The following is a 22,831-nucleotide window of genomic DNA, read 5'->3' on the forward strand; positions in this document are numbered from 1 at the left end:
CTTTCGGTAAACCTAGGCGCCACCGCTGTCGCTCTCTCTGGCTCTCACTCTCTCTCTCTCAAAATAAATAAATAGACTTAAAAAAAAACAAAAACAAAAACAGAGAGACCACACCAAAAGCTCAGTGGAAGGAAAGAAGGAAGGAAGAAGAGAAAAGAAAAATAAAACCAAAGCAGAAAAGTGAGATCTGAGACACTGGGGGAAAAGCCCACTCTGTGGTCACCCACAAAGGAAAAACCAGGTCACATTCCGAAGCTCAGAACCGTCATGGCACATACGTTCTTAACAGTAACCCTGCAAGTCCGGAAGCCTGGAGCAGCGCCTTCCAACTCTGAAGAACAATTTCTACCCCAGAATCCTAAGACCGACAAAGCTATTAATCTAGCAGGAGGGTGAGATAAAGGCATTTTCAGACATGCAAAGACCCCAAAACCCTACTTACTAGGAAAGAACACTTATCTCAGGAAGCTGTTGGAAGATATACTCCCTCAAAATGGAGGGAAACTAAATCACAATGAAAGAAAGAGAAAGAGAATGAAAAGGAAAAGGAAAGAGAAAAAGAGAAGAAGGGAAGGGAAGGGAAGGGAAGGGAAGGGAAGGGAAGGGAAGGGAAGGGAAGGGAAGGGAAGGGAAGGGAAAGAGGGGCAGCTGGGTGGCTCAGTCGGTTGAGCATCTGACTCTTAATTTCGGCTCAGGTCATGGTCCCAGGCTTGTGGGACTGTGCCCTACATCGGGCTCTGAGCTGACAGCACAGAGCCCACTTGGGACTTTCTGTCTCCCTGTCTCTCTGCCCCTCCCCTGCTCTCTCTCTCTCTCTCAAAATAAGTAAACAAACACAAAAAAAAATACACCTCTGAAAGAAAGAGCGGGGGGGGAGGGAGGGAGGACATGACTCCCAAAGACAGGAAATCAAAATCAGGAGAGTAATACAGGCATTCACAAACCACTGGCAACAGCCACGAAGCAGGCCTAACATGCAACCACTCCAGATTACAGCAAGAAAAAAGAAAAAAGAAAAACACTGAGTGATCATCTACTCTTTCACGTTGAGAGGAGATTCACGGTGAGCCATTAAATAAGGCAATTATTAATTCTGAGGAAAACAAATCTGCTCAAGATCAGTAATGTAATCACACTCAGTGGTAAGTAATAATAAAAAAGAACACTCTGAAAAGATAGGATGTTTCCTTTAAGCAGCTTAATTCCTTATTCATAGGTAAGTTTCCAGAAACATGCCCGTAACACGAAGGCAAAGGACCTCTATAACACTCTGAACTGAATCGGAGCCCAGTCTTGCTGCCTTATCAGAAACAGTTGGAAAGCTCAGGAAAAGCAAAACAAAAAACAAAGCAAGACAAAAAACACAAAAAACAAAAAACAAAAAACCTAGGCATTTCTTTAAAGAACACAGTTCTACAGCTCTATAGGTTAAAAAAAACCAGGGACACCTTTCAATGCGTGCCTAAGTCTCTGATTCAAGAAAAAAGATGCTTGAAAATGCCAAAACTAAATTCATCTTTAGTAAACAAGCAAGTCAGCACATTTACTATTAATTTCTTTAAGTGAATATTCCAGAACTAACTTCAATATCTCAGCTATACACATCCAGCTTGAGGAAAATTATACTAGTGAATCTCCAGGTGGGGGAGGGGGGGGGGACGACACACAGAGAATCAGTCCAACCACAGCTATGACCACTATGCTCAGTTGAAAATCACATCTCCCGTGAAACACTAACTTTAGGAAATGTGCCACAACCATCAGGTGCACCGAGGTAGGATGTGGGACTGAGGAATAGATTGCATGCCTCTGAACTTTAAGAAGTACAATAATGCAAGTTCTAGAAGACAGTCTCACACGACAGGATTATTTACTAGAGTCAAAAGGTAGAAATGCCTAAATGTCCATCTGTATGAACGGATAAACAAAATGCCGTATATAAATACAACACTATTCAGCGTTGAAAAGGAAATTCTGGGGCACCTGGGTGGCTCAGTTGGTTAAGCATGTGACTCTTGGTTTTGGCTCAGGTCATGAACTCATGGTTCATGAGTTCGAGCCCCGCATTGGGCTCTGTCCTAATGGCTCAGAGCCTGCTTGGGATTCATTCTCTCTCTCTCTCTCTCTCTCTCTCTCTCTCTCTCTCTCTCTCTCTCTCTCTCTCTTCTCCTTCCCCACTCATGTTCTCTTTCTCTCTCAAAATAAATAAAACTTTAAAAAGGGGCGGGGGGGGAATTCTGACACACATAACATGGATAGAGTGTAAAGACATTATGTTGAGTGAAATAAGCCAGACACAAAAGAACAAATATTGTATCATAACTCTACTTATATGAGGTACCTAGAGTGACCAAATTTAGAGACAAAGTAGAACCAAGGTGGGCAGGAGGAGAAACGTGGAGTTAGCATTTAATGAACAGTTTCAATTGAGAAGATGAAATCGAGTCCTGGAGATGGATGGCAGTGATGCCTGCACAAAAATGTGAATATACTTAATGCCCCTGAGCTGCACATTTGGAAATGGTTAAGATGCTAAATTGCATGTTATGTATATTTGGCACGGGGAGTCAGAAAGAAAAAGTTTCCAGCAGTAAATCTAAACCAGCCAAAAATTAAAAGATCCCATCATATTTAATACACTTGGTGTTTTAAATTTTGGAGTACTAGTTTGTAGCTATAAATATTTCTACCACGACTGCCATTTTGTGAAAGTACTCCAGCACAGAAGTTACTAGGCCTGCATCAAAAAATGTCAGAGATGGGGGAAAACTCTGCAGCTCGTGTAGACTCATGGTTTTCACACTTAGGAGCTGAGCAGAGATGTCCCAGGGACTATTTTGGAGAAAGGACGGGCAAGACTACAGAGACCTCTCCCAACTCACACACACTTAGCCCCCCGGGCTTTTCCATAACCTCTGATTTGAAGAAAGCACACACCTGGGTGAATTCTTTCCCTCCCTGCCCCAATTTACCACGTACAAGAATGGAAGTCGCTATGCGAATTCAACACCTGAATTGCGATCAGAGTGCCACATGACACATTCAAGGTCACAGGGATAATGATGATGTAAGGATAGAAACCAGGTCTTCCAACATTAACTAAAATGGTTAATCCAAAATAATAAAGTTTAAAAGACAAAGTTTCCACAATTTAACCAGCAACAGTGGCTAGATGATTTGTTTTTTATTATTTATTTATTGCGGGGAGAGCGTAAGCAGGGGACGGGTAGAGAGAGGGAGACCAAGGATCCAAAGAGGGCTCTGCGCTGACAGGCTGACAGCAGTGAGCCCAATATGGGGCTCAAACTCATGAACGGCAAGATCATGACCTGAGCTGAAGTTGGACGCTCAACTGACTGAGCCACCCAAGTACCCCCACGGCTACGTAATTTCTAATTGCTATTCTATGCTTTACTGTAAAGCTCTACTGAGTAGGCTTACCATGAAATGACGAACACCACTAGCTATTAACTAGCTTTAAAACTTCTTTCAAACGACTCCTAGTGTCCCATGGCACAAACTGAGCCTTTTAACGTTCAAATGTCATACAAATAAATGAGATCCCAGAGACCTTCTTGGTCTCAACAAAGAGATTCTTTTAAACGTGGAAGATATGGTTTCGAACCGCTTAGCTCAAGCCCCCAAATATATCTGTACTCGGCATTATTTCTAATATGTATTCTTTTGAGCTAGTGTTTCTTCTTGTACAATTCTGATATGTTGTGAGGATAAAAGGGATGTTCTTTCAGGAAAACAATTGTATTTGGTGCATTCTCAGTGGTTCTGTGCTCGGCGCGCACTCACACATTACTCAGTGCGATGGGAGCAGAGACCTCACAGGAAAATAACTACTGTTGTTCGTGTCCGATTTATATACAGAACATGACTGTAGCACAAGCCTGCCACGTTTATAAGAACACCGCGGGGTATCAGAGGGGGAAAAACCTACACTTCCTGTTCAGGTTTCTCCTCACTCTCGAAGGACGCACAAGAAAAGTACAATTTAAAAAAAAGGAAATAAACGATGAAGAAACTGAGAGATTCCAGCAAATTTCTGAAGGTCTGAAAGCAGACACAAATGTGCAGACAAAGCAAAACTAATCACCTCTAAAAGAAGGGACTCTAGTTTCAAAGACATCGGTCAATTGTAGTACAGTACCTTGTTTAGATCCTGCTTCAAAGTATTTAAAAAAAAAATGATGAAGTAATTCACTTACATGATGATATTAAAGATTTATTCTACTGGATGTAATAACGGTATTGTGACTGTGTTTTTATAAAGGAGTCCTTTAGGGCACCTGGGTGGCTCAGTCGGTTGAGCGTCCGACTTTGGCTCAGGTCATGATCTCACGGTCTGTGAGTTCAAGCCCCGTGTCAGGCTCTGTGCTGACAGCTCGGAGCCTGGAGCCTGCTTTGGATTCTGTGTCGCCCTCTCTCTCTGTCCCTTTCCCACTTGTGCTCTCTCTCAAAAATAATTAAAAACATTCCAAAAGAATTAAAAAAAAAAAGAAGTACATCTTGAAATACTTCTTATAGATAGAATAACATCTGAGGTTTGGTTAAAAATAAGGAAGATGGAGAAATAGATAAAAACAGTATTGGGCACATTAACCACTAAAACTTCTATGTATTTGTCATACAGATAAATACATACGGATTCATCTATAACTCTCTACTTCTAGATATGCTTGTAACTTTCCATAATAAGGGGTTAAAAAAAAAACAGTAATAGGGGCGCCTGGCTGGCTCAGTCAGTAGAGTGTGCAACCCTTGATCTCAGGGCTGTGAGTTTGAGCCCCATGTTTCAGATCACTGAAAAGTAAAATCTTAAAAAAAGAAGAAGATGACGATGACGACTTTCCTTGTGGGGGAGGAACAGTAATAGAGAAAACTACCACCTGTAACACATTGGGAGGGAAACACTCAGCAGAGAGGAGAAATAAACAATAGTCCCAAAAGAATCATAGAGAGGATCCAAAGTTGGAAGGTACGAATGCCTAGAAGCAGAAAAGTTCATTAAAATTCTTTCTGTAAGAAAGGTCCAGTTGGTTCCTCCTTTTCTCTCTACCTCCCCCCACCCCCCCAAATGGGAAGAGAGCATGTCTTTAAAGAAAATAAACATGCTATCTGAGGAGAAAAAGGCCTCTAATGGTGAATGTCGGCTCTAGTCACTCTGGCATCTGAATATTCCTGGCCTGACAGCCAGTTCTCAGACCATTCACACAATGCTCACCTGTATCAGAGCGACCCATCAGCCCTCTAATTTCCTCACTCTCAACTATCAATGGACAACCAAGAATTACAAGACACATGGAAATAAACTAACACAAAGAAGAAAGACAAAGGAAAATAAAACTGACACCCTGAAGAAACGGATTGCCAAGAGGACAGAAAAGAACCTTAAAATTCCAGATAAAGTAGGTGTGCCTGGGTGGCTCAGTCGGTTAAGCGTCCGACTTCGACTCAGGTCATGATCTCGCGGTTTGTGGGTTCGAGCCCCACGTCAGGCTCTGTGCCAACAGTTCCAAGCCTGAAGCCTGCTTCAGATTCTGTGTCTCCTCCTCTCTCTGCCCCTCCCATGCTCACACTCTATCTCTGTCTCTCAATAATAAGTAAACGTTAAAAAAAATTTTTTTTAATTCCAGATAAATTAAGAATAAGATACTAAAGATGGCTCAGTCGTTTAAGCATCCACCTTCGGCTCAGGACATGACCTCACGGTTTGTGGGATCAAGCCCCGCATCAGGCTCTGTGCTGACAGCTCAGAATCTGAAGCCTGCTTCAGGTTCTGTGTCTCCCTCTCTCTGACTGTCCCCCATTCATGTTCTCTCTCTCTCTCTCAAAAATAAATAAAACATTAAAAAAAAAAAAAGAGTGAGAGACTAAGAAGAAGCCACAATCCACTCATGGAAATTAAAATCAAATACCAAAATAGAAAATTTCATAGAAGGATCAGTAAATAAGGGAAATCTAGGATACAGAAAAAGAAAACAAAAAGATAAAAAACACATGAAAGAAAAATCAAAGACCCAGGAAATTCAAAAGGTCCAACATCCAAACAACAGGAGACTAGGAAATGCATGAAGGAATTGATCAAAACAAAAGCAGAAATTTTCTCAGAAACAGATACCTGAACTAAATAAAATGGTTCCTCCACGGACAGAAAGATGATCCAGACCTAGATAGATCTTCATATAACTATAGAACAGCAAGAATAAAGGAAAAAAATGCTAAAAGTTTCCAGTGATAGAACTAGGTAATCTACAAGTAACATCCGTGCTATAATTAAACAGACTACACACAGTCCCCAAAACTTATCTGTACTTACACTCACCAGAATGTCATTCTCCCTTCTCTGCCCATCTTTCAAAACCCAATTCAAATCTTGCTTCTTTGTGAAAGGTTTCACCAAGTTGTTTATCCAAAAGTGATCTTATCCCCTCCTGCACCATTCATTTGACATTCAATCTGTATTACTTTATGCCTCATTTCTTGAATCTCTACAGCCAACTGTTATTTCTTAGAATTTTATTTGAACTGTTGGTTCCCAGAAAATAAGGACACAGTTTTAAAATTTTAAATCTTACATGCCAGATGGATGTTAGAGTAGCTCCTGGGAGCTACATCTCTCAACTTCATTAGTTGCTTATACTTCACCTTATCTTTCCCTAAATTCAAGAGAAAGTTTTGTATTTATATCTATAACTAAAGTTAAAGGGGAAAAAAAAGAGTTCAAGCAAATTTTAGAAGGAGGTAACACATATAAATGGCACAGAGGTAGCTTTTTCAAATCCCCACACTGCAAGTAACCAACAGTGGTTCTTTAGTGCCCGATGGTGCACAACCCACAGAAAGAGCACAGAAGGATCTCCTTATGGAAGGGTGTAGGGAGTCAGAAGACATAAGCTGCCCTACATACTGAAACAATGGTCTTAAGGGGCGCCTGGGTGGCTCAGTCGGTTAAGCGTCCAGCTTTGGTTCAGGTCATGATCTTGCGGTTTGTGAGTTTGAGCCCCGCGTCCGGCTCTGTGCTGACAGCTCAGAGCCTGGAGCCTGCTTCGGATCCCATGTGTCCCTCTCTGTGCCCCTCCTCTGCTCACATGCTTTCTCTCTCTCTTTTGCAAAACAATAAATAACAGGTTGAAATGATGGTCTTTGACCAATATCAATGCTAGTAGTTTCACCTGTTCCTCATCCACATAATAACAGACCAGCGCAGTAAGAAAATTAAAACAAGGTCTGGGTCTAAAATGTTTACACCCCAGAACCAAAATCTTAAGATTCTATCATAAAATAGAATAAATACTTCTTATTTACAGAATAAGAATGCTTATTACCATGTCCTCTCAAACTTTTAACACCTGCTGGGACGAGACAAGGGATAAGAAACCTAGCTGGTTATAAGGATATTATAAAGTGGTAGGTTTAAATTAAAAAAATGATGGACCCAAATTTTGGAAGAAAGCTTTTTTTTCACCCTGTTTACTGTTCACACACACACACACACACACACACACACAAATTTTGTCCATGAATTCCCAAATACATGAAACTCTCAAAGGATGAGAGTACAAGTATGTAAATGTTTTTGCAGTTCTAAATGTAAGTCAGGGTGTTTTTCTGTGTGTCCAAGAGAGCTTTGAAAAAAAAGGAGGGGGAGGGGGAGGATCTGTTAAATTGGGCGATTACTATATATCCTCTTTCGCAGATTTCAACTACATAGTTCAGCTAGCAACCAAGGTAATAGAAATGGACCATGTTCAAGAATTAGTTTTGTACCAGCTTTCACCAGAAATTCTAGGAAATGAGGAAGGAGGTTCTTTTAAAAATGTTTCCTTGCTGCCAGAGTTCTGACTAATTAAGAGGTACTAAGAGTTTCCTTCCTCAATATAACCCCCACTTGATGTTTTCGAGGACGTAAAAAGGCTGGGACGCTAAACTGAGCTCTGACAAGAAATCTCGTTAGGGACACCAGTCTAATAAAATTAGCAGACCTATTCCCAGTCAAATGAACTGCTGTCACTCTAGTTTTCATTGGTTTAAAGTCACAGGTGAAAACCTAAGAACGAACACACACACACACACACACACACACACACACACACACAGCCCCCTTCTGTACTCTGATGGTTTAAAAATAACAAAATAGTTTTAGCATTCCTATTTCAAGACACTCTACCTCCTACCAGTTCGTTACTGTTTGCAAATCCGACGCCTGCCAGACATCAAAAGGAAAGAAAGTAGCCATAAATGTGCTTTTTTGGGAAGTATGAATCAATTTGTAGTCTAACAAGGTTTGAATAAAAATTGTTAAGGAATGATTAAAAACTGCAGATACTATATTCTGACTGCTTTTTAAACCATACCTTCTGCCATTTGCTTGCTTGATCATTCTCAATCCCGGAACTAGGAAAAATTAATTTTATGAACGTGAGTATGAATGTGAAGCCACTGGCTTTGACCCTTCATACTCATGATAGGTCTTGGGGGGTAAAAGGGGGAGGCATCATTATTTAATACATCACTTCACTTCAATTCAAAGGTGTCTGTAAATATTCTGGAGGTATTTTAAATTACCAGATGTTTCTAATACACTCAGTGACTTTCAGTGATGCTAAAATATCATTTTTACATTTTAATAAAAATATTTAGGGAAAAATATATATGTAGGGAACAAATTTTAAAAATATTCACTGACACCTGTACACTGACGGGCACACGTTCTTTCAATTTACTGTGACATGAAAATCTTACAGGAATTTAGTTCATCATAATAAAATAGAATGGGACTCTATTTTGTCACCCAGTAAGCAGGGACGATTTGTACAGATCTAGAGGCGAGAGTTATGTTTCCTAAGTGCCACTTACAATTTAAATGGAAATCCAGAGGGAAAGGTCTAAACGACAGTCTCAGTTCAGAAAGAGAAAAATGTTGACTGGATCTTCAGCTCTTTTTTCCCTTCAAGTTTAAACTTTAACAAGGAAAATTACGCTCATCTACTTCAGACTACAGAATCAATAATTTTCTACTTAAGTTCAAATAGTAGTATTTCAAATGGCCCATAAAATAATGAAAATGCCAACCCCTCAACTTGGGAAAATTCATAAAATACAGTAACGTTAAAACCTTTGCTTGAGCTGAGCCTTTTAGTTGATTACCAGGAATACTCACATGTGTGGGTTTTGAACTCCTGTAGGATTGGGATTCAGAGTAAACCTTGCTGTAGATTTGAAAGGTGGATTTGCAAAATTCAACTTCAGTGCTTTGCGTTTACCTAAGAAATAACAAATAAAAAGTAAAAGTTTCAAGCACTATAAAAGAGATACCACTCTGAGGGCATAAGAAATTCATACCAAAAAGCAGAAAAATGTGTTTTAACATACAGTTAATATAATATTTTGAAAGGCAACAAAGAATTTCTCAGAATTAAGAAACAGTAAATAAAAATGACCTGAAGTTGTTACTAACTACAAATCATCCGTTATGCTTCAATACGATAGAAAACAACGTTCAGTGTTTCAAGTTTATATTGTTCAGAGACGCTAACACTTTTGCAAATGAAAATACCACTACAAAAATCATTTACCTCAGCAAATATATTGAAAAATACTAAAGTATTACCACCTTTCCAGGGTTACACTTCGATGCCATAGTTTAATGGTTTTCCCTCAAACATAGCATAAATGACCGAGCGAAGAATCTCAAGCATTCTGCAACCATTACAAGCTAAAAAAAACATCATGGCACAGTCAACTTCAAGTTCAATACACTGGTATTTCAAATAATTATTTATCTGGAGCCATTTCTTTGGGGTTAGGGAAAGGGGAGGTAAGGTACCAATGTTTTACATTATGCCAACAAAACACGTCCAGTATAGAAAAGCCAAAAATTTCAGAAAGATAAAGAAGAGAAAAATACACAGAGTATTATTTATATACCTACAGAATATATGAGTTTTTAAAAATATATATTATACATAAGTCAGGAAAGATAAAGAAAAATATACATAATATTATGTACACACCTACAGAATATATGGGTTTTTTTTAATATATATTATATATAAGTCCAATTATCCCCAAATAATCATTGTCTCTTGGAAACTATTTTCTGTACATAGACACCCACTTTTTTTCTCTACCATTAAAATCAGACCACAATATGTTTTGTAACATGCTGTACTCACTGACCATATTCCTCTCTATGTCAATAAAGCTTACAAGATCATTTCTCTGGGATTCTACCGAATGGAAACTCTGTAACAAAGTCAGGTTTGTTAAGCATTTGCAACACATCTTAGCTTCCCGACCGGAAGATACTAAGGATACTTTTTCCAGCATACACACCTCCTGGTTTGTTATGCATGTATCTACCTTCTCAAACAACACGTCTACAATCCAAACCCTTCCCCACCCCCTCAGAAGACGTATGGGTTCAGAAGATGTATGAAGGGGCTCCATCTACTCAGCCTGGTGTTTCTGATGACAGTTGTAAGTTTCAGGGTGCCACACTAGCCGGACGGGACTGCAGGACAAGAGCAGAGAGCTCCTGGCCGTGGCTCCTGGATCAGCTCTGGGAGACGGGCTTTACTACAGGATAATGTGAATTCCCAAGAAGCCCAGACACATCATGTTCAGAAGTAAGCATGGGGTTCGCCTGGGTGGCTCAGTCAGTTGAGCGTCCGACTTCGGCTCAGGTCATGAACTCAGTGAGTTCGAGCCCTGCATTGGGCTCTGTGCTGATGGCTCAGAGCCTGGAGCCTGCTTCGGATTCTGTGTCTCCCTCTCTCTCTGACCCTCCCGCACTCATGCTCTGTCTCTCTCTCTCTCTCTCTCTCTCTCTTTCTCTGTCAAAAATAAATAAAACATTAAAAAAAAAAAGAAGCATGGTACAACATGAATTTTCCACGTAACTTGCCCATTCAGGTGCCAAACATTTATTTTAAATTCAGTTTCATTTGAAAGCCAGTAGAGAAGGGGTTCTCTATAATTGCAAAAGGTTCTCTATGAAAATCGGCGGGTTTGGCTGTATTAAAAAGCAAATTCCGTATACTACAAAAAAAAAACTTAAAAAATTTTAAGGGAAATCTGGGGAAAATCCTTGCAATACAAAACAGGAAACTCTAAATAGACATAAAGACATCACACAAGTCAAGAAAAATAGAAAAATTGGCAAGGGTATGAAAAAGTAAAGTTTTGTTCAGTAAAGCAAAACTGAGAACAAATTATGAAAGGCACTCACTAACACCAAAAACAGTTAAAAATGTTGTTCATGTGAAACTGACAAAACTTAGGTCTCGTTTATACATACACCTATTTTTCCCCCAATGATAATGGGTTAACGTGACCAGGTAAAAGAATCACTAGTATCACACATTGCTGGTAAAAAAAAGTAAATTGATAGAATTGTTTCTGATGAAATGTTCAGCAACGTACAAGAAAAAGTCTCTAATGAACAGGCTCTTCTACTTCTTGGAAATCTGTCTTTGGGAATTCTCTAAAGGCGGAGGGCTATCCCCGGGCCTTGAAACCTAACGGAATTTGCTCTGCTGAATTTTGAAACTGCTTGGGACTGCTGTTTCCTTTTTTCCTTCAGTGTTCTCCCATTTTGAATGGGTATCTCTAGAAATGCGATCCGATGCCTGACAAGGTCACTTGTCTTCTTGCTTCTAGGTTCGCGGACGGAGAGGAATCTTGTGTCACAACGGATCATACTCTGCCTCACCCACACCTGATTTGGATGATTCTGATGAGACTGGGGGTTGATGAACTGGTGGTGTTTGGATAAGATCTGCATTCTAGCTGATGCTGTGACCTAAGGCTCTGGGGGAAGCCGGAGCACCAAGTATCGGCTGCACACGGAGAAGATGTAAATATGTGGGGGCCACAGGTGGACTGCAGTGAAAATGGAGGCCTTCAAAGATGTCAGGTCCATGGGATGCCTGGGGGACTCAGTCAGTTAATCGTCCGACTTCAGCTCAGGTCATGATTTCGCGGTTCATGTGTTCAAACTCCGCGTCGGGCTTTGTGCTGACAGCTCGGAGCCTGGAGCCCGTTCCTGATTCTGTGTCTCCCTCTCTCTCTCTGCCCCTCCCCACCTCTCTCTCTTTCTCTCAAAAATAAACACTGAAAGAAGAATTAAAAAACAAACAAAAAGACACCAGGTCCTAATCAATCCCTGAAACCTATGAATGTTACTTTATAGAACAAAGTTTCTGGAATTTAAATTAAGCTCTGGGGGCACCTGGGTGGCTCAGTCAGTTAAGCTCAGGTCATGATCTCACCGTTTGTGAGTTCGAGCCCCACATCGGGATCCACACTGGCAGTGCAGAGCCTGCTTGGGATTCTCTCTCTCTCTCCTTCACTCTCTGCCCTTCCCCAGATCGCAAAGTAAATAAACTTTAAGAACATAAAAGAAATGAAGTTCTGAATGAGCTCAATGCCTACCAACCCCCCAAATCAAAAGCTGAACACCACGTGTCATGTGGTTGTGTCTGGAACCACCCTATAGGGTGAAAAACCGAAAACACACTAAGATCAAATTCAGGACAATAACAGAACAAAGAATCATTGTGAACACCATCCCGAGGAAAACACCGAAACTGGCCCTTTCTTCCAAAGCTCAGTTTGAGGGGACAGCAGCTAACCTTTGCAGGCAGACAAAATATATTACTACAATTAAAACTTAAACTGTTTTCTTGAAAGTAAATATTTACACACACACACACACACACACACACACACACATCCTTCCTCAGCACTGTTTTCACACTTGAGCAAAAATAAACTGGGGTCTTGAAGGCCATTTCCCGCAGAAATGAACAAGCACACAAACATCACACAACGTGACTTACACAGGTTAGGTCTGAACACACGCCATACTTCACCACATCTGCAACTGTCTTGAACACTGTCCAAGCACATGTTCTGATCGTCCACCAACAAAATACGCTAAATAATTCTATAAAAGTTCACAGCCTCTCTAAGCGGAGGTGATGACTCAGGGCCTAGAACCGGTGCCAGGGGGTGTAGGGGAAGATCGAGTTGCATGGGCTGGTCCTGCAGGGCTCCCACTCTCCAAAGGCTGACCATTTGGAGATGAACTCACAGGGCAGTTTTGAGGAGGAGAAGGACAGTCCCAGAAAGTCAGTCACAGACGAGATGTGGGGAGAGGCAGAAAGGAGCAGAGCAGTTTTTACGATACTTCAGAGAGGCTACCTCTGTGGACATGAACATTATTTCCCCCAGCATTTCTTTTTTTCCCCCCACTCACTTTCTCTAAGTAAGAACCTTTATTATGACTGGTCCTTATCTTCTCTTTCTCACCCCAAAAACCTAAATCCTAAAGGCAACCCGTCACTATGCCAATTATTTTTAGTGACAAAACTACACGCAAATACGACATTAGAGCAAAAGGGATTTTTTTTTTTTTCAAAAGCCTGCAACTTCTACAGGGAGTAAAGGGAGTAGGGAAGGAAGTTTTCCTACAAATGGCCTGTGGAGATTTTTAGAAGCTAACAGAGATTAAGTTATTTGTACAGCAGGCTTTAAACTAGTTGATCAAAAAAGATTATAAACTTGTGATTATAATTCTCCCTTTGGGGAGACTGTCACCAAATAATCCCCATCCCTAACCAGTCAGAGATAAACAGAGCCTCCCCTTTATCTACAGCAGAAGAGAAAACAGCCATTGATCAAACATCTTAAAATATTCATAGGGAAGGAGTCTCCTGCGAGCGAAGACAGTCTTTGTGTACCTAAAAACTAAGTTCAGTGAAGCTGATAACAGAAAATGCTCTCAAATGCGTATTAGATCGGTCTGAGAACAAATTTCACACGGATTGCCCCAGACAACCCCGATGTGGGTCAAATTGGCTAGAATAAATTCTTGCCATCTGTAACCAAGAACCCTGACTGTTAAGGACAACAGTGTCTGCCCTCGTCCCATCATCATACTTCCAAGGCACTGCTCTACCCCTCAGGGTAATACTGCCCAACTTTTCTCATGCCGGCTCATACAGGAAATGAGGGCACCTGCTTGGCACACCGGGAAGACCAGAATCTCCGCCAGCCCACTGGCCGACCCAGGTGGCTCACAGCCTCATGTCCCACTCAGGCTCGCCAAGGACTGGGGATCGACCTCTCTGCACCACCCTTTGAAGGTCTGGTTTCAAAGCTCTGCCTCAAACAACCTCTCCACATCGACATCCAACTTCTTCCTCACGCTTCTCATGAAAGACACAGTCCCAAGGATGGGATCTTCAAGAACATTCCGAGCTATGATTCTGAAGAACAAGGATCTGTCCACTGACATCCATACTCAGTAAGGCCTAGGAATGTGTTTGGCTTGTATTCTGACCACAGAGCAACTCACAGAATTTTGAAGGTGGAAGGAAGATATCTTTCAACTTTACTTGGCCTTAAGCAAGAAGACAAAGGAGCCATCCCTGAATACTGTACTCCACCAACTTCTCAAGCGATACAAACCCTTAACATCACTTTCCACAATCGGCTAAGCTGGCCCATAGTTGAGTTTAACCTTGCTCAAAAATTCTATCCGAGAGCAGCCAAGAGTCTACCAGTCAACTATGCAAGATGACCAGTCTTTGCAATCGAGGTCACCAAAACATCCTTCCCCGACCTTCCACAGATGAGGAAAAAGTATTTCCTAACACTATTTCTATTTCCAAAACGTCAGAACCAGCCTGTCCTCAGAGAGACACTATGTCTACATGGGGTCCACCCTGTCGCTCTCTCCCATCCTTCTCAAGCCTGTTCCCATAATCAAATTGTGAGCAATTTTGTCCTAAATGTTTAACTAGCTTAATTTATCTTTGAATTCTACAAATCACCTGTAATAGGTAACTACGACAAAATAACAGTGCAACAAATATTTGTTGAATTCAAATTATTAATTTTTTTTTATCAACATTGCACTAACCTCTCATACAACCTAGTGGGCTTATTTTCTTTTATTCGATCATAGGAAAGCAAGATTCTGTTCCTCTGATTCAGAATCTTCCCACCCAACCTGTAAGAATGGAGACCATCTCTAAAATAACTGCAGTCAATCTACGTACCTTCGACACGTGATTTCACCAAATTTGAAATAGTAACAGCAAAACTTCCCATTGTTGGTGGCAATAAAGATCACTGAAGGATCCAGCGATGCATCTAGAAGTTAGCTTTTTTGCTGTAATATTAATGCATCACTTCAGGTTATGTGGTAGATTGTTATCAAAATAGCCACCAGTGAATCACCTCTTTAGAATGTGACTATTCCCTGCCTCTCTAATCAGGCTGGATTTCAGACTCGCTGGGACCCCAAGAACACAGCGGAAAGGGTTGTTGTAGGACTTCCAAAGCTAAGCCTTTAGGAGGCCCCACAGCGCCACTTTCACCCTCTTGGAAAGTGACCAAGTCTAAACGTGAAGCAGCCCAAGTAGCATCCTTGATGATGGAAATCCACATGCACAAGTCCAGAGGGCCCAGTCATCCCCACTGAGCTTAGTCTCCACCCACAGACCTACTAGCTGAATACAGACACATAGCAGAGCTCAGGTTAAACCAGCAGGACCACCACCCGACTACCAAACAGAATCACGAAAACGTCACAGTTACTCTTTAAAGCCACTACTCAGAAGCCAAAGGAGCTAGGTAGGAATAATCAAAAAAACAGTAAGAATCAGTCTCTCTTGAGATCTTAAGAACCCCCACTGCCACCATTAGGGATTTCCCAGAACCTAGCAGAGGAAAAAGCGAGAACTGAAACTACGATGTACAAATCACTCACAGAACACCTTCAAAAACATGAGCGATTGACCTACAAGTACCCAGAACATCCCGCCAGGGGACGGAGGGGTGAGGACCGCCTGAAATTCTCATTTCTCCCTTGGCTCTAACTCTTCATACCTCATTTCCAAATGGAGTATTTGGAGTAACTCGTTCAATTATCTGTAATCACTGGCTATAAAATGAGGAACACACAGTTCCAACTATACAACTTTATATTCGAGTAATTTCAGAAACGAGAAAATAAAATGGTAAACAAGGACTTACTCTCATTTCCTTTTCTACCTAAATTACTACAGTGATGAGGGCCCTAACTTCTTTGATAAGCTCAAGAGAAGGGCAGGACACGAAGGATGTTAGACTCGGAACTGTCCGTTATGTCCCAGTCTTGCAATCTCCAGCAATCTGAGCATTGAATGAGTCACTGTCGGCTAATACCATACCGCGCCTCTCCTCCTCCAGCCCTGGGTACGTAAGAGTGAACAAGTTCCAAAAATTTACAAAATCTCACTTAGAACTCTGAACTCCCATCGATATCACAAAACACGGTTATTCATCCATACAGCTAAGCGGTTTGGAAGGTGGCTTGTTCTGGGTAGAAGAGATAAACAAATATATGCCAACAGACCCTTCTGGCACAGTTCAACACTTTTGTGTGGAAGATGGATTTGGGGGAAGTCCAACGTAGTAATTCACACGGCCATAGGTAGAGAAATATCACGGTTATACACAACCTATTGTGCCAGGTAGTATAGACAAAAAGACCGATAAGGCAGCTGGCTGACCTACCCACAAAGACTGCTTTGTTTCTCACCTTAGCAAAATTAAAAAGGAATGTGGTGGGAGGGGGCTAAATGGCAGACTAGGGGAGAAAATTACTTCTGCGAGACGCTAAATGATTATCACTGAAATACTGATAAAGATGACACAGGGCTATTTCTGCGGTCAAGCAATTTACACATCTGTAAAATCAAGACAAAAACAGTCCCTTACTGTTTTCACTGCTCTGGTGATGCTGTGGGGAGGATTCATATACCTTAAAAATACAATGGCTGGTAAAGAGTAACGATGAAAAAATGGCAACTAACTGTGAGATTAGTCAGAAGTACTGAAACCCAATTGAAAAGTTAATTAAATTATTAAATTCTCTAAAAAAGAAAAAACTGGGAAAAATTGATAGCTTTTAAAATTTTTTTCCTTAACGTTTATTTATTTTTGACAGAGAGAGACAGAGCATGAGCAGGGGAGGGGCAGAGAGAGGGAGACACAGAATCCGAAGCAGGCTCCAGGCTCCGAGCTGTCAGCACAGAGCCCGACGCGGGGCTCGAACCCGTGAACTGTGAGATCATGACCCAAGCCGAAGTCAGACGCTTAAATGACTGAGCCACCCAGGCACCCCTTGTCTGATACCTTTTAAACCAAAAAAACGTATGAGCAACAAGAAAGAAATGCGACTGGCTCTGTAGATTCCTTTTAACTACTGTGCCAATAAAAGTCCCTGTTCTTACCCACAGCCCGCATCCCAGTGGTGCTCAACCAGAAACTAGGAAAACCAGTGGTAAAGCCCGTCTACCTAGTCTTGGAGTTCAGCTCTTCTACTAACTGGCTATGCACTCTCAGGCAGGTGACGTCATCTCTCTGCCACAGGCCCATTCCTGCCAAATGGGACTGATATTACCTTCCTCAGAGGGGGGCTGGCAGGAGGAAAGGAGTTACTGTGTAGGTCAGGGTCAGCCAACCATCACTCATTGTTTCCCACCTTGTATTATCCGCTGTGTGTAGGTTTACAGTGGCAAGGTCCTGAACCAGGGTGGGTGGGAGACCACTAACACCAGTGCTTCCTAAACATTAAGCATCTTCCTCATCTGATAAGCTCGGGCCTCAGAGGCTCTGTTGCCAAAGAACCGAAACGATTCACTCTCTACCTTGCCAACCTCTGGCAGATGATTCACGGACCTCTCCTGGGGTAGACAGATTTTTTTTTTAAACCTGTAATATCGAGAACTCTGCTATTTCTCTATCGGTGCCTAGAGGGGTACTGCTCTGACACGATGGCATAACAATTTCTAGCAGATTCTATGGACTCCAGGCAAAGGCAAAAGAAGCATTTTAGTTTCTGTAGACTACATTTTACTATGAGACCTTATTTGGTTAACAAAAGTCTTCAGGGAGATAGTGTAAAGGCTGAAAAGCCCCCAACTTGCTCCCAAAGCTGATCAACCAACAATTAAAAAAAAAATGTTTTTAGCTCATTTTCTATCACAGTAAAATGGGGAGTTCATCAAGTTTCCTGGAATGAAACAGACGATCTGCCCTAACATCCTTCCAAACCTAACATTAGAGAGACTCGTGATGATTCTTCGTCCCTTGATCCCACTAACCATTAACTCTGACATTGATGACATGAGCCCCTCTATGGTCACCAGTAATTTTGCCTCAATTATGCACAATGTCACTATTATGAATTTCTATGTGCAGCCACACCTTTGAGCTAGCATTTAAGCCAACAACACCTGCTTTGATCAGACTCTGAGCCGGATGTCTCCTTCCAACAAACAAATACAATTCCTCAGGCTAAACTGACCAAGTCCTGATTAGTCCAAACTCTTTAAAAATACCAGAGAGACAGCTCATTCAGGATGACCAATGCAGTACAAATGTCAAGGCTTTATTGAAATAAACAGGACTTCAGATACTCATGCAGGTAGAGTCAACAGACTGTCCAGCAGAACTTGCTCTGGATTCCCATGGCCCCGAGTGCTGCTGTGAGGTCCGCAGGTTCATTAAGGAGATAAAGAGGGGCGCAGTCGGTTAAGCGTCCGACTTCAGCCAGGTCACGATCTCGCGGTCCGTGAGTTCGAGCCCCGCGTCAGGCTCTGGGCTGATGGCTCAGAGCCTGGAGCCTGTTTCCGATTCTGTGTCTCCCTCTCTCTCTGCCCCTCCCCCGTTCATGCTGTCTCTCTCTGTCCCAAAAATAAAAAAATGTTGAAAAAAAAAATTTTTTTTAATAAAAATAAAAATTAAAAAATTAAAAAAAGAGAGCTTAAAAAAAAAAAAAGGACATAAAGAAAACAACTTTGTACCTTGGTACTTTTGTCTAAACTACATAGCCCCAGCTGAAATGACCCACTGTGGGGGCTGGGAGGGTTGGGGTAGATATAAGGGACTGACTGATGGATTTGAGAGCAAATATCCCAGTTAGAAAATAAACAAAGAATATGAACAGGTAATTAACAAAAGGGAGAATACACACAGAATCCAAAAAACCATCGAATTCTTCTAGCTATCCACAAAATTAAAATTCAATTTTTGCCTCTAATACCACATGTAAATAAAAGGAATCCCTATGTTAATTTTTTTAATGTTTGTTTATTTTTGAGAAACAGAGAGACAGCGTATGACTGGGAGCGGGGGGAGACAGAGGGAGATAGAATCCGAAGCAGGCTCCAGGCTCTGAGCTGTCAGCACAGAGCCTGACATGGGGCTCAAACCCACGAACTGTGAGATTGTGACCTGAGCCGAAGTCGGACACTTAACCGACTGAGCCACCCAGGCGTTCCAGGAATCCCAATATTAACGTTAATAAGAGTATGAAGAAGTGGGCAGTCTTCTCAGAATTTTCCACAGCTGTACTTTCACATCGGTCTGTGGTTATGTGATGTATACCATCCCCACGACACCTTAAGCTCCAGGAGCACAGAAATTCTATTTCTCACCTGCCTCCCTGCCTAGAACTGCACCTGATGCACAGATCCTTAACATCTGTTCAGTAGACAGATGAACAGAGACAAATAAATGAACCAATTACTGCTGTGAATATAAACTGGTCCACTTTCTAGAGGGCAAGATCTTGCAAACATCTCCAAATGTCCTTGATGATTAATGTAGTAAGTCCATTCCTAAGAATTCATTCTCTAGGAAGTTAAAGATTATGCAAAGAAAAGTATTCAGCATCGTGATATTTATGCTAGACTAGATAGAAAAATTACGACACATCCGTAACAGGAATACTACACCACCACCACCACCAAAAAAAAAAAAAAAAAAAAAAAAACCCAGAAACAAAAACAAAAACAAAACAAAAAAAACCCACACCATAAAAGACTACTGACATTAGTAAATGTTAGTAATAGTAAGAGATTTTTTTTAATCAAGCAATAAGTAATGTGTCTAATAAATTATTTCAGTAAAGCATATGTGCATATGATAAATTCATAATACACACACAGGTCTTTCTCCAAAAGTATGACTGGTGATTACTTCCAGGTGCTAGAATTATGGGACATTTTTTTCTACTTTGCTGTGTTTCCGTTTTTCTACACTAAGTATTTGTTGTTTCTGTTTCAATTATAATCTCCTTGCTACTCACACCCGAGCTTTCTAAAAGAGACCAATCTGTTCTCTAAACCCAAATTTACTGAGGCCTAGAGAACAAAATGTCCTTAAAAACACAAATCTAGGCACTTTCATATATATATCTGCTAATCCAACTTGAACATTTCCATACCCCTAAAATCTTGTAATATTTCACACATGATATCTTTTGAGATTTTTTTAAGGTGTATGTACCAGCTAAGTTCAATAATATTTTAATCCCCCCCAAACACAGGAAAAGCTTATTCAACACAGCCCCCTCGCCCCAAAAGTCACACCCCACAGATTTGGGAAGCACAGCCTCCACGGGAATCTAAGGGTAGAAATTCCAGTTACACACCCACCTTGAGAAGGTTCCGAGTGGACACCCAAGAGGTGACAGCCATCCCTGCCAGCACGCCTCCACCCCCAGTTTAGGGGAGAAGGGGACGAATGTGTAATAATGCTGAGCTTGTCATTTGTCCCCAGCTGGTTCGGAGCTCTCTTTTATACCATCACCCATCACAATTCTTAACAAGAAAGGTCTAACCTGCTAGGCGCCTGCACTAATTCCATTCACACAGCATTACTGCTCTTAGGGCGCTGAGAGTTCTGGCCAGGAAGGGGGGAGGTTTACAGCACACCAGGTCAGTACATAGACATAAGGGACTTCCTGACGGATTTGAGAGCAAATACCCCAATTAGAAAATAAACACAGACTAGGAACAGGTAATGCACAAAGAGAGAGTACGCATAGAATCAAAAAAAAAACAAAAAACCATCAAATTCTTCTAGCTACTCTAGGTACTCAGCACCCTGTCCAGGTGCTCAGACACTTTAAATCCACGTCATGCCTAAAACTCACCCAAATCCACAGGGCATTTATGTTAAGCCTTAAATCTTCCAACACATCAACAAGGGGTCCCACAGAGACAAGTGAGACACAAATGCTGTGTTGATCAAATCCAACAAAACTTGCCATTCAGAATGGTCAGTGAGCCTTTCTTCTCCGATGGGTAGGCCATGTGGCAACCTCTGCCTCCCAGTCAGACCCCTCCACACTCTACTTAAGTTCCTCATCAGCTCCCCAAAGTTTCAAGTTACTATGTTACCACGCACCAGTAGCGAGATATTAGGATTTCTGAAAAATCAGCCACATAACGAACTCCTACTTTTTGGTAGCATCCTTCTAGTGGGACAGGGCACCTACTACACAAACTTGTGAAAACTGGGTCAAGAAAAGCCACGAGGCTTGTTCCGGTTTTCATCAACATCCCAGAGCCCACACAAGTGGCCTCCAGCCCACCTCACTGTCCAGGCAGAGGCAACGCATCGCACAGCAGATATTCTCAGAACGGCTCGCTCGAACTCTAACAAGGAACCAAAGTGCCCCGCCGGTCTTAGGTCGCACTTATTTTTCCTGCTTGGTCAACCCCACAAGATCCTAACAATACCATTTTAACTTCCCGCCACCCATAAATGAAATAAGGACACTAACCATATTGGCTAATGATGCCGTCAGTACTGTTTCAATCAGTGCTTCAAACCTTTTTCGTATGTGCCACGAAGTGAAGGAAAGAGCGTGTGTACAACCCAATGAAGGAAACACAAGCCTGCTCTTGGCTAAAGGCCACTGACCTGAGCTGCAGCGAGTGGCCCCAGGCCGCAGGCCAAGGCATTCTGTGTTTCAGCTGACAGGTAACTTAGCGGCGCCCAGGTTGAGGAGCTAGCAAAACAGTCATATCAGACTTCTCCTTGAAGAGTTTACTTAGAGGAATGTTATTAGCCACAAAGCAAATACTAGTTTCTTAATATTTTTGTCAAACATTAATGTCTTCCCTCATCTTCCTACAATGCCAATAAGGATTCCCACCAGCCATAAACAACTCTTCTAGACCCAATCCTATATGAATTTCACTAATGAGTAGGTTAGGATAAAGAAAACTGTAAGATACGGGCAATTTAGCATCACAGTGAAGGTACCCGTTTGGTCCTGGGAGATACAGCATATGAATCTTTTTCACAACACAAAATCAACCATCCGTTACCAAAATGATACCGGTACCCATTCTTCTTTCCAGTAAGTATAGATTAGCCCTCCTAAAAAGCTTACAGATCCAAAGCTCTGGGTCTACTGTGTGCAAGGTAGTTTTGCTATAGTGTCTGTGTTGTAATAAAAAATGTATCTGGCACTTGTCCCAAGTACCTGGCACAGACCTCCTATGACCCTTCCAGTACCCGCCCCCCTCCCCAGTGATAGAAGAGTCTTTCGTTATTCATAACAAGCCCCTTTCACCCAAACCAGAGATTGTGCTAACGAGGGGACAGAGGAGAGGGCCTCTCCCACAGGCACTACACACACATAATTTCAGGATGGGATGCTGGTCTCCAGAGAAACAAACCTGGCAAAGAGGAGGGCTACAACTTTTAGCTCCACCCACTAGCTTCCGTGGAGGGGAGAAGGGCTGGAAACTGAGTTCCATCACCCAATGGCCAATGATTTGATCAACTGTGCCTATGTAATGAAACTCCCATAAACCCTCCCCCAAGAAGGAGTTCCAGGAGTTTCCAGGTTGGTGAACACATCAAAGTACTAGAAGGATGAGAAGCCCAGAGAAGGTATGGAAGCTCTCTGCCCGCTCTCTCCATACCTAGCCCTACACAGCTCTTCCATTTGACTGTTCCC

The 22,831-nt window shown here is 41.8% G+C and overlaps 1 protein-coding gene across 1 annotated transcript in view; it reads right to left on the minus strand.

Moving 5' to 3' along the window:
* MAP2K4 (mitogen-activated protein kinase kinase 4) overlaps positions 1 to 22,831 on the minus strand; it is a 140,182-nt gene that overhangs the window by 91,902 nt on the left and 25,449 nt on the right. The window contains exon 2 of the mRNA XM_047089781.1: positions 9,173 to 9,275. Within this exon, the coding sequence (XP_046945737.1) occupies positions 9,173 to 9,275 (103 nt within the window). The remainder of the gene's footprint in view (positions 1 to 9,172; positions 9,276 to 22,831) is intronic.

This window comes from Lynx rufus, unplaced genomic scaffold (genome assembly GCF_022079265.1).
Source record: "Lynx rufus isolate CCGP_SWC_20201006 ecotype Redwood Valley unplaced genomic scaffold, mLynRuf1.p SCAF_28, whole genome shotgun sequence".
Lineage (NCBI taxonomy): Eukaryota > Metazoa > Chordata > Mammalia > Carnivora > Felidae > Lynx > Lynx rufus.